Source organism: Pygocentrus nattereri, chromosome 6 (genome assembly GCF_015220715.1).
Source record: "Pygocentrus nattereri isolate fPygNat1 chromosome 6, fPygNat1.pri, whole genome shotgun sequence".
In the NCBI taxonomy this organism is placed as follows: Eukaryota; Metazoa; Chordata; class Actinopteri; order Characiformes; family Serrasalmidae; genus Pygocentrus; species Pygocentrus nattereri.
The window spans coordinates 45,956,799-45,971,879 of record NC_051216.1 but is presented as its reverse complement, the minus strand read 5'-3'; the positions used below and the strand labels follow the sequence as shown (position 1 = coordinate 45,971,879).

At 44.9% G+C, this 15,081-nt stretch overlaps 1 protein-coding gene across 10 annotated transcripts in view; it reads right to left on the bottom strand.

Moving 5' to 3' along the window:
• lrch1 (leucine-rich repeats and calponin homology (CH) domain containing 1) overlaps positions 1–15,081 on the bottom strand; it is an 87,317-nt gene that overhangs the window by 72,087 nt on the left and 149 nt on the right. For all 10 annotated transcript variants that reach the window (XM_017724652.2, XM_017724654.2, XM_017724646.2 and 7 more), the window contains exon 1: positions 14,887–15,081. This exon is cut by the window's right edge and continues 149 nt beyond it. In XM_017724652.2, the coding sequence (XP_017580141.1) occupies positions 14,887–15,081 (195 nt within the window). The remainder of the gene's footprint in view (positions 1–14,886) is intronic.

Sequence of the window (15,081 nt, the reverse complement as noted above, 5' to 3'; positions counted from 1 at the left end):
GAATGAATAACCGACTCTAAATGTAGGTATTGTGATATAAACCGAGTCTGTTCTACAGTTTCTCATTAGACTGAATGAATAACCGACTCTAAATGTAGGTATTGTGATATAAACCGAGTCTGTTCTACAGTTTCTCGTTAGACTGAATGAATAACCGACTCTAAATGTAGGTATTGTGATATAAACCGAGTCCGTTCTACAGTTTCTCATTAGGCTGAATGAATAACCGACTCTAAATGTAGGTATTGTGATATAAACCGAGTCCGTTCTACAGTTTCTCATTAGACTGAATGAATAACCGACTCTAAATGTAGGTATTGTGATATAAACCGAGTCCGTTCTACAGTTTCTCATTAGACTGAATGAATAACCGACTCTAAATGTAGGTATTGTGATATAAACCGAGTCCGTTCTACAGTTTCTCATTAGACTGAATGAATAACCGACTCTAAATGTAGGTATTGTGATATAAACCGAGTCTGTTCTACAGTTTCTCGTTAGGCTGAATGAATAACCGACTCTAAATGTAGGTATTGTGATATAAACCGAGTCCGTTCTACAGTTTCTCGTTAGACTGAATGAATAACCAACTCTAAATGTAGGTATTGTGATATAAACCGAGTCCGTTCTACAGTTTCTCATTAGACTGAATGAATAACCGACTCTAAATGTAGGTATTGTGATATAAACCGAGTCTGTTCTACAGTTTCTCATTAGACTGAATGAATAACCGACTCTAAATGTAGGTATTGTGATATAAACCGAGTCTGTTCTACAGTTTCTCATTAGACTGAATGAATAACCGACTCTAAATGTAGGTATTGTGATATAAACCGAGTCTGTTCTACAGTTTCTCATTAGACTGAATGAATAACCGGCTCTAAATGTAGGTATTGTGATATAAACCGAGTCTGTTCTACAGTTTCTCATTAGACTGAATGAATAACCGACTCTAAATGTAGGTATTGTGATATAAACCGAGTCCGTTCTACAGTTTCTCATTAGACTGAATGAATAACCGACTCTAAATGTAGGTATTGTGATATAAACCGAGTCCGTTCTACAGTTTCTCATTAGACTGAATGAATAACCGACTCTAAATGTAGGTATTGTGATATAAACCGAGTCCGTTCTACAGTTTCTCATTAGACTGAATGAATAACCGACTCTAAATGTAGGTATTGTGATATAAACTGAGTTTCTCTAGGTGTTGTTCGTTCTGTAACGGTGGGTCTACCAGCCATTCTACCTTAATTCTCATTGTCCACTGGGAGAAATAGACACACAGACAGAGATATAGAGAAAGAGATTAAAAAAGAGACTGAGAGAGGGGGCAGCAGCAGAGAGATGAAAAAGATAGAGGGGCACAGGCACGTGACGCGTTGACCCATATGGTGGAGCGGATTACCGGAGGAAGAACTGGGGCGAAAACAGCCAAGGGTTTTTGACAGCGATGCGTCGTTTATCCAAATTACAGACTCGGAGACTAATCAGACTGGACAATTCGTCTGTTATCTACAGCTATTCATCTATTATCTACAATTACATAACACAATTATAACACTTCATTAACTCGGACAAGACAAAACGTCCAGTCTGAACAATGGCGACTGCAAGAGAATGAAGGACGTTAACGAATCAAGACCTTTTCAGACCCATTTCTGTTGGTGCTCATAAACTTTGAACACAACGTAAAGAACAGCCAGTGTTTTCAAATCACGTCAAAAAATTAAAAACATGGAAATGAGCTCATGTCAGTTTAATGCCAAGACCACCTAATCCTGCCTCTCGCTTAAAGCCCAGATAACCAAACTGCTGGCATACTATGAGAGGAGCCAACTGACTCCTAATTCATCACCTAATTAATCACCATTTGTAATCTAAACCCTTCATAAGGGCAATCTTAGGCTCAATCCCATTTCACCCCTCGCCCCCACCACTGAGCCCTTGGCCCTCTGTGACTGTTGCACGGTCATGGATAGGGATGGGGGGGTCCCGGTTCTTGTTCAGATAGAGGGGTGAAGTGTTGGGGCTACTTGACCCTCCAAGCTGAGGTTTTTCAGAGACACTCCAAACAGAGTGATATGAGAAAAACAGAAAAGATGAAGTGAGTGACCAAAGAAACCCACAAATGTGAGAATTTTCTCTGTTCAAATTTCCGATAATTATTGTTTTGTCTTAGTTTAATGTCGTTTTAGTGTATTATGGTCCTTTTCTTCTTAACAAGCACAAAAAAAAATCGCCAGTAGTTTGATGTCTCGGTAGCTACCTAGTTAACTCTCCCGTTCCACCTTAAATGGTGCAGCAGCTCTGACGCCTGAGGCACGAGAACATAACTGCCGCTCCATTTAAGGTGGAAAGGGAAAATCTGAACGAGAAGCCGACCAACAGGTGACTTCAGCTTCGTGTTGCTGAAGGATTATAAGAAAATATTTTTTCGGGGGGATTTTTCCCCCAATTTTCTCCCCAAGCACCTGGTATGGAGGGCGAAGGCCAACACAGGCTTCCTCCCAGACCTGTGAAGGGCCACCGCATCTTCCTGAACTGCTGCTCACGCAACGTCGTCGGACAGCCGAACACGCTTGGAGGAGAACACTAACCACCAGATCTTCTACACCAGCTAACAGACGCTGCACTGACCAGAATTTCTTCCTTAATGAAAAGCAACATTTTCATTAAAAGATATTTCACCTACAAAACCAACAAAACTGTTCAAGCGCATTAGCACCAAAAAACCAGCCGCTCTGGATCTCAGACAAGCTCCGGACTGAGGAGAGTGAGGGACACCAGGTCAGGGATGAAGAGTAGGCTTTATCCCGGCCATAAAGGAGTCCGTCGGGTGACATAATGAGCCGCTTTGCACCTACTGGTGCCGGACGTTTACTAAACCACTTACAGCAAATTCAATTCCGTCCAATTCCAGTCAAAGGCTTGGTTTATAGGAGACTCCAGTCCAGTCCAAGGGCTCTTTGTCAGCGCCGCAGTGACGCAGTTCTGAAAAGATGAGATTAAGATAAACAGGCTGCTACACGTCAGCGGAGGAACAGTAGGAGATACGTTTCCGTAGATGTTTAAAAATGAGTAAACTAAAGCAACGAGCCACAAAAGATAGAACGGTTTTACCACAGTTACCACAGAGGTGCCTGAACAGGTGCGCACCAATAACATTTTCTGTAACATCAGATAGCGTGAATGTCAAAAGCCGTCCAAGTTCATGTTATGAGCTGTAATATTTTCTAATATTAACTGTGACCCAGTTAACTTTCCAAACAACGTTTTACAGTTTTAAACACTGCATCGTTGATTTAAGGTCGAGCTGTATTTAACGTATATTATGCTGCCCCATGGTTTTAAATGTTGACAGGAAATTTATATTAGAGCTGTATTTGTCTTCTGGATTAGCACTAAAACAGTGAAGCTTTGAATGAATTATTCATCTTCATTGTTAGGTAGCAAATGAACAAAACAATCTCAAGCTAAATTTAAATGCTAACAGCTAAATAAGCGTTATCTGGTAATTGAGCAATTTATAATACAAATAATCGATTATTCGTTTTAGTAATCGACAGATTATTGGACTGTCAATTTAGTAATTTGTTGCAGCCTTAGCCTAACCTCTAATCAACAAATGAAATGAATTAGCACAGAGGTTTGCACCCCGAAGTGTTTGTGACTCTTTAGCTAAGCAGTATTCAGATTAGCCTTTCATCAATATGCATTTTTCTTAATTAATTATCATGTGAAAACTATGAAATCAGTCACACAATAGAAATCAATGGGGCAAACTGTGTGGCCATCTCTGGCTGAGTATGTGTCCAGTAGCCTGCTGAGATGGGTACACAGAGCAGATGGAGGAGCTTTCGCTGAAGAACATGGTGAACTCGGCTCTTCAGAACCATCAGGCTTGGGTGTGAATTTAGTTCCCGTTTGCAGTGAACAGTTCAGACGGAGTGATGAGGACAGGAAAACTCGAGGAAGAATCTAAACACAGAGTAATACAGCCCAACAAACACCATCAACAGAGGCCAACAAACACCATCAACAGAGGCCAACAAACACCATCAACAGAGCCCAACGAACACCATCAACAGAGCCCAACAAACACCATCAACAGAGCCCAACAAACACCATCAACAGAGCCCAACAAACACCATCAACAGAGCCCAACAAACACCATCAACAGAGGCCAACAAACACCATCAACAGAGCCCAACAAGAGGCCAACAAACACCATCAACAGAGCCCAACAAACACCATCAACAGAGCCCAACGAACACCATCAACAGAGCCCAACAAACACCATCAACAGAGGCCAACAAACACCATCAACAGAGGCCAACAAACACCATCAACAGAGCCCAATGAACACCATCAACAGAGCCCAACGAACACCATCAACAGAGCCCAACGAACACCATCAACAGAGCCCAACGAACACCATCAACAGAGCCCAACAAACACCATCAACAGAGGCCAACAAACACCATCAACAGAGGCCAACAAACACCATCAACAGAGGCCAACGAACACCATCAACAGAGGCCAACGAACACCATCAGCAGAGGCCAACAAACACCATCAACAGAGCCCAACAAACACCATCAACAGGTCCCAACAAACACCATCAACAGAGCCCAACAACTGATGTATGATCCATACAGCCCAACAAACACCATCAAAAGACCCCAACAAACAGCTGTCTAATAAATACAGCCCAGCAAACACCATCAAAAGAGCCTGATGAACAACTAATAAATTTATACAGGTTAAAACTGACAGTTCAAAAACGACCTAACGTCATCTTAACAACCACTTGGAATACCAGAGTATTAACTACATGGCATGGCCTAGCAACAGCCTAGCAACCTCCTGGCACAGCATAGCAATGGCCTAGCAACACTTTAGCAACCACGTAAGAACCAAGCAAGCACCTACCAACCACCAACCCTAAGAACAAGCTGGATTAACATAGCAAACTCACAGTGACACCTTAGCAGCTACCTAGGATTTCTACATAAAGTCAGGTAAGTTATCAAAAATAATCAGCAGGGTTCTATCTAAAAGGAAGATATTTCTAATAAAGTGGCCACCTGGGCTAGCATAGAAATACCCTAACAACCACCTGGAATAGAAAGAGCCTTGCAACACCCTAACAACCACCTGGTATAGCAACAGCCTAGCAACCGCGTAACAACCACCAGGGATAGAATAGCAGCGGCCTAGCCACACCCTAACAACCACCGGAGATAGCATAGCAACGGCCTAGCAACCCCATAACAACCACCAAGGACAGTACAGCAACGGCCGAGCAACACATTTGAAACCACCTACAATACAGATCAGTGTATCAGAACCAAACCTAACACACAAAAACGGTTATTTAAGAACATTTTTATTATTTATAGAACTTTATGATTAATGAAGCTTCACGATTGCAGTGTGAAGAGACAGAATTACAGTGCTGGTATTTTGTGTATCATGTCAGCATTTTAACTGTGTAATGCATCATATCAGGATCTCATATGGCTGATTTCCAAAGACTCAACGCATGTAAACATACAGCCACACACACCTACACACACACACACACACACACACAGAGCAGCTCAGTCAGCAAGACAGAGGCAGGATGTCGTCTCCTCCCTGCCTCATTGTGTTACACTGCAGCAGAAACAGCCGTTTCCTACAGCGCGCACACACACACACACACACACACACACACACACACACACACACACACACACACACACACAGCCCAGCGTGTAAAGGTCTTCTCAAACCGCTCAAGGCTTTCAAATCTTTCAAGGCAAAGCTCGGAAATAGGAAATGGTAAAGGCGTGATCTGGTGCTGGCCAAAGCACAGATAGTTACAAATGCTATGAGGGGTCCTCAGGGTCTGTGTGTGGCTGAGGGAGGGAAGGGGTCATAGCTCAGGTGGGGAGGTGAGGGGTGGGCAATTTGACAATGCTTATTGTTAATGTGCTAAAATTCCATTAAAACACGTGACAGTCCGCCTGTATGAGCACATCGCGAACATCAGCAGCACCTCCAGAACACAGCATGGTCATATTGTCCACGTCTGGTTTGAGGGTCTAGCCCAGGGGTCGGCAACATTCCTGCCCTGTTTAGGAATCAGATCAGTAGGTGATAATAAAATAATCCTCCTTTACAGTAAAATAAAGCTCTGCTGATCCTTCAACTCAGTTTAACAGTAAATGGTCTTAAACGCTGGAGTTAATGTAGAACTGCTGATTCACCCTTTAACCCTGAAGATCAGCGCAGACGGCTGGTCACCATAGCAACACAGACAACAGTCTCGCCCAGCTAGTAGCTACGAAACGGCAAAGAGAGAGATTTAAGACGGACATCGATAATCTGGAGACGAATGGGCTTATTAGTGTTTATAGTCAGTCCAGCTGGTTTCCCGATACGTTTAATCTGCAGCGAGAAACTCAAACACTAAAAAGTCACGGAGCTGAAGTCGCTCCTCATCCGCCAGCTTCTCTTTCGAATTCTCCTGTTGAATGCTGTGGCTCCCAAGATGGTCAGATTTTTGTTGAAAGAACATTTTGGGTTGCGACCTCTTTTATAGAAAAAGGCAACGCCGCCCAGAGTCACTGTCCAGTTCCTTACAGACTGTGTTGTAGGTAAATGTATGGAAGGGTGAGGTGCAGATGTAAGGTCATCTGTGGGCTGAGCAACACCTATTAAAACAGAAGGCATTAAAGATGCATTACCTCCAGAACATCAGCTTACAAAGTGTTTACCAGCTGCCCACAGCAACGGTCAGGTGACCGAGAGGAGAGACAGGAAAGTAGGTTAGAGAGAGTGTGAGGTGGGGGTGTTGGGTGGGGGTCAGGTTTGGTCCAAACAGGGTTTGGTTCCTTCCTTCTGGACATGTCCACTCTATATGTGTCAATGTGAGGGTATCTGAGGGTCGTAATTAGTCTGTATTGTTTGGAGTGAAGCCAGACAAATTCCTCACCTTCCACGTAACGGGATACACACACCCGCACACCGACACATTTAAGACAGAGGATGACCGTCTCACAGACAAGACAACAAGGCTGAACACTCTGTGGGAAGCATCTAACTGCGATTCTTCTGACCAACACTGTGATGGTGATTAAACTGATGATACCTCAAGACGTTCTTACGATACACGATATGTCAGGATCTGTTTTTCTGAAATTTGATGAACTGGAAATCTGGCCAATTTTAGAAGCATTAGAAAAATTATGAATATGATGATTTAAAAAGGTATATGGAGATACAGCAGTCAGGCATAACACCCACTTACTGTATAGCTGCACTCTGTAGTTCTACAGTTACAGACTGTAGTCCATCTGTTTCTCTGATACTCTGTTACCCTGTTCTTCAGTGGTCAGGACCCCCACGGACCCTCACAGAGCAGGTAATGTTTGGGTGGTGGATCATTCTCAGCACTGCTGTAACACTGTGATGTGGTGGTGGTTTGTTAGTGTGTGTTGTGCTGGTCTGAGTGGATCAGACACAGCAGTGCTGCTGGAGTTTTTAAACGCTGTGTCCACTCACTGTCCACTCTATTAGACACTCCTACCTTGTCGGTCCACCTTGTAGATGTAAAGTCAGAGACGACAGCTCATCTGCTGCTGCACAGTTTGTGTTGGTCATCCTCTAGTCCTTCATCAGTGGTCACAGGACGCTGGTCACAGGACGCGGTTGGCTGGATAGTTTTGGTTGGTGGACTATTCTCAGTCCAGCATCACTGCTGTGTCTGATCCACTTGTACCAGCACAACACTCACTAACACACTACCACCATGTCAGTGTTACTGCAGTGATGAGAATGACCCACCACCCAAACAGTACCTGCTCTGTGAGGGTCCATGGGGGTCCTGACCACTGAAGAACAGGGTAACAGAGTATCAGAGAAACAGATGGACTACAGTCTGTAACTGTAGAACTACAAAGTGCTCCTATGTGGTCAGTGGAGCTGATAAAGACTGCACAGCCCTGATTATCATCCTGCATAATCTTCCATACTTTCAGCACCAATCTGGCCTCACTGTTGTCCTGCACTTGCCCACACCATTCACACGACCAATGCTGCCCACACGCTGACCACACTATTCACACTATCCACACTACCAACATTGTCACATCGTCCACAACACTGGACTGGTATTTCTTCCAGTTTGACCCATTTCTGCCCACAGACCTCACCGCTTTTAAACAAATAATGGAAGGAACGGCCACTAACATCGGCCCAACGCCTCCAATTCAGTTTCCAGTCCTGGATTTTGCCGTCACTGGTAGTTTACTAAGCAGCTGATGTAAGTGACTGGCCTTGGTATCTAAGGCCCAGTCCCATTTCTTCTTCTTACCCCTACCCCTTGTTTTCGAGTGTCACTCTAACCCCTTGTTCCTGAGCTACAGGGCAATGGTTGAGATCTTCCCTCTGAAATGAGCCCCTCATATAAAAGAGCATCACTTCATTATCAGCTACTAGCGCCGCTCTGTAGGCGACCCTGCCCGTCTGCAGGGACAGCAGAGGAGGGGAAAGTTCAGCTCCTCACTGCTGGGCTTTAGTTACATTTAGGGATCATAAGCCTTCAAAGAGGGGGGCAGTTATTTATTATCACCCCCCCTAATTCTTCAGTGATGTGAAGCTCAGGTCAGAGATTCTCCAGATTCTTGTTAGAATTTTCCCGTTCCACCTTAAACGGAGCAGCAGTTACATTCTGGCACTTCAGGCGTCAGAACTCCCGGACTATTTAAGGTGGAACGGGAAAGTTAGCTCGCCTGCTACCGAGACATTAGCATGCTGTTAGTGATTTTTGAAGCTTGTTATGAAGAAAAACGACCAAAACTCACTAAAACCACATTAAACTAAGATAAAACGGTGGTTATTGTGATTTATTAACAGAGAAAATTCTCACATTTGTGACTTGACGGCTTTTCTTTTCTCCGTTTGGAGGTTTCCACCCCCTCTACCTGAACAAGAACCGGGACACCCCACCCCTAGACGTGAACAAGGCTAAGTGGTAGGGGCGAGAGGTGGAATGGGACGGGGCCAAACTGTCAGAACACAGCCTGTACCTGTAAACCTGAATGGTTGATCTGTACGGAAGGTGGAGCTACTCAGCTCTAATGCGCCGTTTATGCGCGACCGCTCTGTAGACGCGGTCGCAGAGCTGCTCTACGTAAGCCAAGACCAACTGCTTTAACAGGCCTAATGTGAGAGACAATCTGATGGATGAGGGTCTGACCGCAGGAACCTGGAGGATGAGGTCTGGTAGACCAGCTAAAAAGGCCCCCACACCACGTGAGCAGGTGAAAGCCCCTACAGCCCCCACCACACGCCAGGAATGGAAAACACCAAACACTACAGCGCTTCTGAAACCACACCGGGTATTTTCCCATGAAGCGAGCCGGTGTGTACGTGTTTATGAGGGCGCTAAACATGTCCAGGCCTGAAACCACGACAGGGAAGTACAGGAGCAGCACATCCCTACAGCGAGATTTACTGTCACCTTAAAAGGCTGAAACAGCCTTCGGCCTCTCCAGAGAGAGCTTCACAGGCTTATCGGTCAGGGTAACAGTTAACCTTGGACGTCCGGTCACTCCGTCCGAACACGAGATACTCAATGAATCTGTCAAGCTTAACACTTGGACGTTTTGCAATACTATTCAAATGTAACTACATGATTATTAGGGCTGTAAACGAGGAGCTAATCATGATTAACTGCTTATTTAGTGTAATTAATTACGATAAATTGATTATTTAGTGTCGTTAACGCGTCACTCGTTATTTAGTACAATTTCTCATGATTAACTGCTTATTTAGTGTAGCTATTCTCAATCATATTATTTAATGTGGCCAATCATGATCGATTAAACTGATTAAACTGATTATTTAGTGCAATTAGTCATGATTAGTTGCTTATTTAGTGCAGCTGATTACAACAGATCACATTAGTGTATCCAATCGTGACTGACCACATTATTTAGCAAAATCACAATTAACTGCATCATTTCTACAAGGTGGACCGACAAGGTAGGAGTGTCTAATAGAGTGGACAGTGAGTGGACACAATGTTTAAAAACTCCAGCAGGACTGCTGTGTCTGATCCACTCGCACCAGCACAGCACACACTAACACACGACCACCACGTCAGTGTTACTGCAGTGCTGAGAATGACCCACCACCCAAACAGTACCTGCTCTGTGAGGGTCCATGGGGGTCCTGACCACTGAAGAACAGGGTAACAGAGTATCAGAGAAACAGATGGACTACAGTCTGTAACTGTAGAACTACAGAGTGCAGCTATACAGTAAGTGGAGCTGAGAAAATGCCTGATCAGTGTCTATACACACACACACACACACACACACACTAATGTAACACTAATGTAGGGGTTAAAAACATCCGACTTGTCCATCTTTGCCGGCAAAGAGGTCCAGAGCGTATCACACATACTGAACACGTGCACCGCCAATAATAGCGGCCGGCCAATCCAGACGAATGACGTCAGGATGTTATGAGCACACGATCCCAGAGGTTTCGGAGAAGAACGCGAGGAATTTGGCTTTCTCGTTGCATTCCATTTCCTGTTTCTTATTTTGGAGATGCTCTCACCGCACACTCTCGGACCAGAGACGCACACCCCCGTCATCAGCGCGGGACTCGTGCAGGGAACGTGAACTGGAAAGAATTCGCCAGGAACGGAAGCAGCAGCTCCCACACACTTAAACATTCCCGACCGCTCAGCTCAGCTCGGCTCGGCCCACTGCGCTGGTATCAGTGACACCATCTTAGCCGGGCTTATTTTGGGCAAATCACTGTAATCTAACCGCTCCAGGTCAATGTTTCCCAGGGCCGGTCCTTATTTTACCTCTGAACCGAGGATTTCCCAACACACTGGACTCAGCAGCCCGTTTATACAGGGGACCCAGTCACCAGCCTGGTCATTCGGGTCATTCGTGAGACTTTTATTACAGTGAATATAGTGTGTAGTTCTCTTATTCTCCAGGCTGCGTTTTGGTTTGTCCATCTGAATTTTCGTGACCAAATCATACGGCAAATTATTCAGTAACTGCATGAAATAAATGTACATTTAAATTTTATTTATTTATTTATTTATTTTGTAAATCCCCCTCATATAAACAGAACGTGTGTTTTATGATCTCCACGTATCACGACATGCTTACGATTTACTGCTGAAAGCCAAAAAACTGCGACGCTCTTTGTGTTATTCTATAAAAGTGATGTTTCCGGAGCGTCAAGAGACGCGTCTCCAACCCACCCACAGAGAGCGAGGCCTTGTAGCATCTCCAGGGACCCAACCCGTGATCTCCTGATGACAGACGAGCTCAATTTTTACATAAACTTTATTCACAAAATGCTGTCCCGCGTTTTCATGTCACCACTGAAACGCAGTCTTAGTCTGTGGGCGGAGCCTTGTTTTACCCTGTAATACAGAGCAGGAACTGAGGCTGCATCCCTGTCCCTCACGGCCACATGGTGAGCAGTGAGATCCCGTTGATTTGAAGTAAATGTGTCCCAAACTCTGAAAATCAGTGTGGAACATGAGAAATTGTCACTACCGAAACACAGATGTTCTGCAATGTCTTGGGAGGAGTTAATTATCTTTGCCACTTTAATATCTTGAGAACACCTGATGCTCTTTAAAAACTTTAATAACTTTATCTTGAGACCACAAGATGCTTAACTCATTAGCTCAACTTTTGTTACCTTGATCTCAAGTTCGCAACTTGGTTAGCTTGAGATCACATGATACTCTACTCGTTAGTTGTTATCTTGAGATCACAAGACGATTAACTCGTTATCTCAAGATAACGACTTTGCTGTCTTGGGAGCACAAGATGCTTAATTAACTTATCTCAGGACAAATCTTGTGATCTCAAGTGTGCAACTTTGTTAGCTTGAGATCACAAGATACTTAACTCATTATCTCAAGATAGCTTTGTTATCTTGATATCACAAGATAATTAACTCATTATCTCAAGATAACAATTCTGAAAATTATAACTACCTCATGGCCTCTCTATGCTGCACATATGAGTCTTATGTCTGCTTTGCTTCGTAACGGACTCCAGACGGTTTGTCCTGAAAACTACAGCTAATTAACTGTTTATTTATTTTTATAAATTTGAAACTGAAATTTAAAGCCTGCGAAACTCCCAGCCCAGCAAATTACATCCAAACTGCTTAGCAACAGGGACAGCACTGCTATACGGGCTGCTATTACACAACGGACGTCTATTAAAATATCGCTAAAAATATCACCAGCGCACCACAGCGCCGGCACGGACGGCAAACGCCTGGAACGAAAACGACATCATTCTGATCAGCAATAAAAAGTCCGAGTGGGATTAAACAGTCGACTGAAGTCCGACCCAGGACATCCCGTGCTCATACGGCCGTGACATGAACGGCCCACGCAGGTTCTGCTGAGAGCTCTGCATGTAAACTGTGAACTGCAGCTGGTTTTTTTGGTGTTTTGAAGCAATAAGAGGTTCAGTAAAGCATCAGTGATTACAGCACCAAATTACTTCCGTGCTTTTTTAAGCGCTTTAAAACATTTCCAGGACATTTTAACGATACAGCGCGATCCCCGGAGATGTGAAGCGCAGGGGTCCTCCAGGACCAGCACTGGGAAACGACGCTGTGGCTCGCCGACACCGTATTTACTGTCAAATCTTTGTGGCTGGTAAATAAACGGCCACGAGGCCGTCTTGTGACCGCCCTGCAGGACAATAATGGATGTTAATTAAGCTGTTTGAACTGCGCCGAGCGTCTGGAAGGGAAAGAACCTGCCATGCAGCTAAAATATTCTATTGTCCTCCTACGACAAGCATCACTTTGCCCCCCCTCGGTCGTTTTAAGCCCCCCACGCGCTGCAGCACAGCCAGTAAAATCCAGCGTCTGACCTGCAGAAATGAAAGCGCCGAAGCTGAAGTCTGATCTGCCTGACAGACGAGGGGATTTCCATCCACAATGACCGGCGTGATCAGCCCCAGCTGGACTATACAGGCCTCAGCCAAGGGGGCATTTGTGTTGGAGCTGGGGGCTCAGCAAAAGGCCCCCCGTTTCTAAGGCCAGGCCGGACCCCCGCACACAATGACACGCTCGACCCGACTCAGCTCAGCTCCAAAACTGCCCAAGCGGCGACACAGTGGACCAACATAGCAGGTCAACAAACTGTGGGCTTCCAGCAAAGCCTGCACTCTTACAAAACGAAGGTTCTTCAAGGGTTCTTTAGTGAAGAAAACTCCATTCCATCAGTCTGAAGAACCCTTTCATGATGCAAAGAACCCTTTAATCTTACAAAGGGTTCTTTGAGTTCTTAGAACCCTTTTCAAAGCGGTTCTTCTATTGTCACAATGTCAAGCTTGTAGCAACAGAAGAACCCGTTTGGGTGCTATATAGAACCCTTTTCAAAATGGTTCTACATTGCACCCAAAAAGGTTCTTCTATTGTTATGATGACAAGCATGTAGCAACAGAAGAACCCTTTTCAAAATGGTTCTATAAAGCTTGGCATCGTAACTATAGAAGAACACTTTTCAAAAAGGTTCTATAGAGAACCATCTATAGCACTCTTATGCAAATTTTCCATCAGTCTGAAGTACCCTTTCACAATGAATGTAGATGGTTCTACAGAGAAGCTGTTTGAACAGTGTTCTATACAGAACCTAAAGGTTTCTTCTGTTGTTACAACCTTGACATTATAACAGCAGAAGAACCCTTTCGGGTGCTATACAGAACCACTTTAGCACGTTTCAGTCTGAATAACCCTTTACTTATGCAAAGGGGATTTGAGTGCTCTTAGTTCTACATAGAACCATCTTCCTTACTAAAGAACCATTGAAGCACCATCGTTTGTAAGAGTGTATGAAGGCCCGAAGTGGTCTCTAACTCCGGACCTTGAACTAGATTCCAGTCCTGGATTTTGTAGTATTTTCTTTACAGTGGTGGTGATAGGAACCGAGCGTCACCACGCCTACAACACAAATATAGACATTTTATTTACTATCCAACTCCACCAGTGAACCCACACCTGTCTTCTGAGCTTTTATACTGAGCAGTGATGACAATGAAATGATGGAAAATCAAAAAAAATACTGGGACTATTTCGCCTTAGAACACCCCGCACGTATCTCTCCACCATTAACGGCTTAAATTAAATGTTTTAGGGAACTCAAACGTAAAATAATGTCTCAGACGTCATTAGTAGTCCATCCATACGTAAGTGTATCCATAACCATTTCATGTAGGAACTTTCTGTGAGGAGCTTTGAGAGGTGGACGTCTGGTTCCTATCACCACCACTGTGAGCAGTTCTGACCCTGCGAGTTTCTCTAGAACGGAGCGTTTCACACCAAACCGCTCCAGACAGCTTTGTTTATGTCCAGCAACTGAATTTTGGAGAAAGTTTAAAAGCTCAGTGGACTTCCTCTTTAACTGGTGTCATGCCCACCAGGAGGTCCAGAGCTGAAGACCACTGTTCAGGGCCATGAGGGGGCTTGTGTTGTGTTGGTAAAGGTGGGTAAGAGTGGAGAAGGAGTGAGAAACTGTCCTCAGGCTGAAGAAAGAAAACATTGAGGTTCAAACCTGAAATGTCGCTGAAGTTGGCTTCCAATTGGCCAGCGTCTGGTTCGAATTGTCCCGCTCCACCTTAAATGGTGCAGCAGTTGCATTCTGACGCCTGAGACACCACAATGTAACTGCTGCACCATTTAAGGTGGAACGGGACAATTCGAACCAGACGCTGGCGAATGTGTGAGGAGGAGAAGAGGAGAAGGCGACTGGGCGGCGCTGAGACGAGCTGAGGACCAGAGGAGAAAACAACCCAAACAAAAACAAGCCCGTCCCCGGTTTACCTGCGTCCACCGTGTCGGTCAGGTCGTAGTTGGAGGCCGTCCTGGGGAACTCTTTGAGCTTCCTGGCGCTCAGGTTCAGGAAGCCCGAGCTGGCCGCCTCCTCCAGCGCTCTCTCCAAGCCGCGGTTCAGGGGCACGTTGGGGCTCGAGCCCAGCGCGAGGAGGCTCGGCTGCGGCGCGGAGGGAGCGAGCTGGG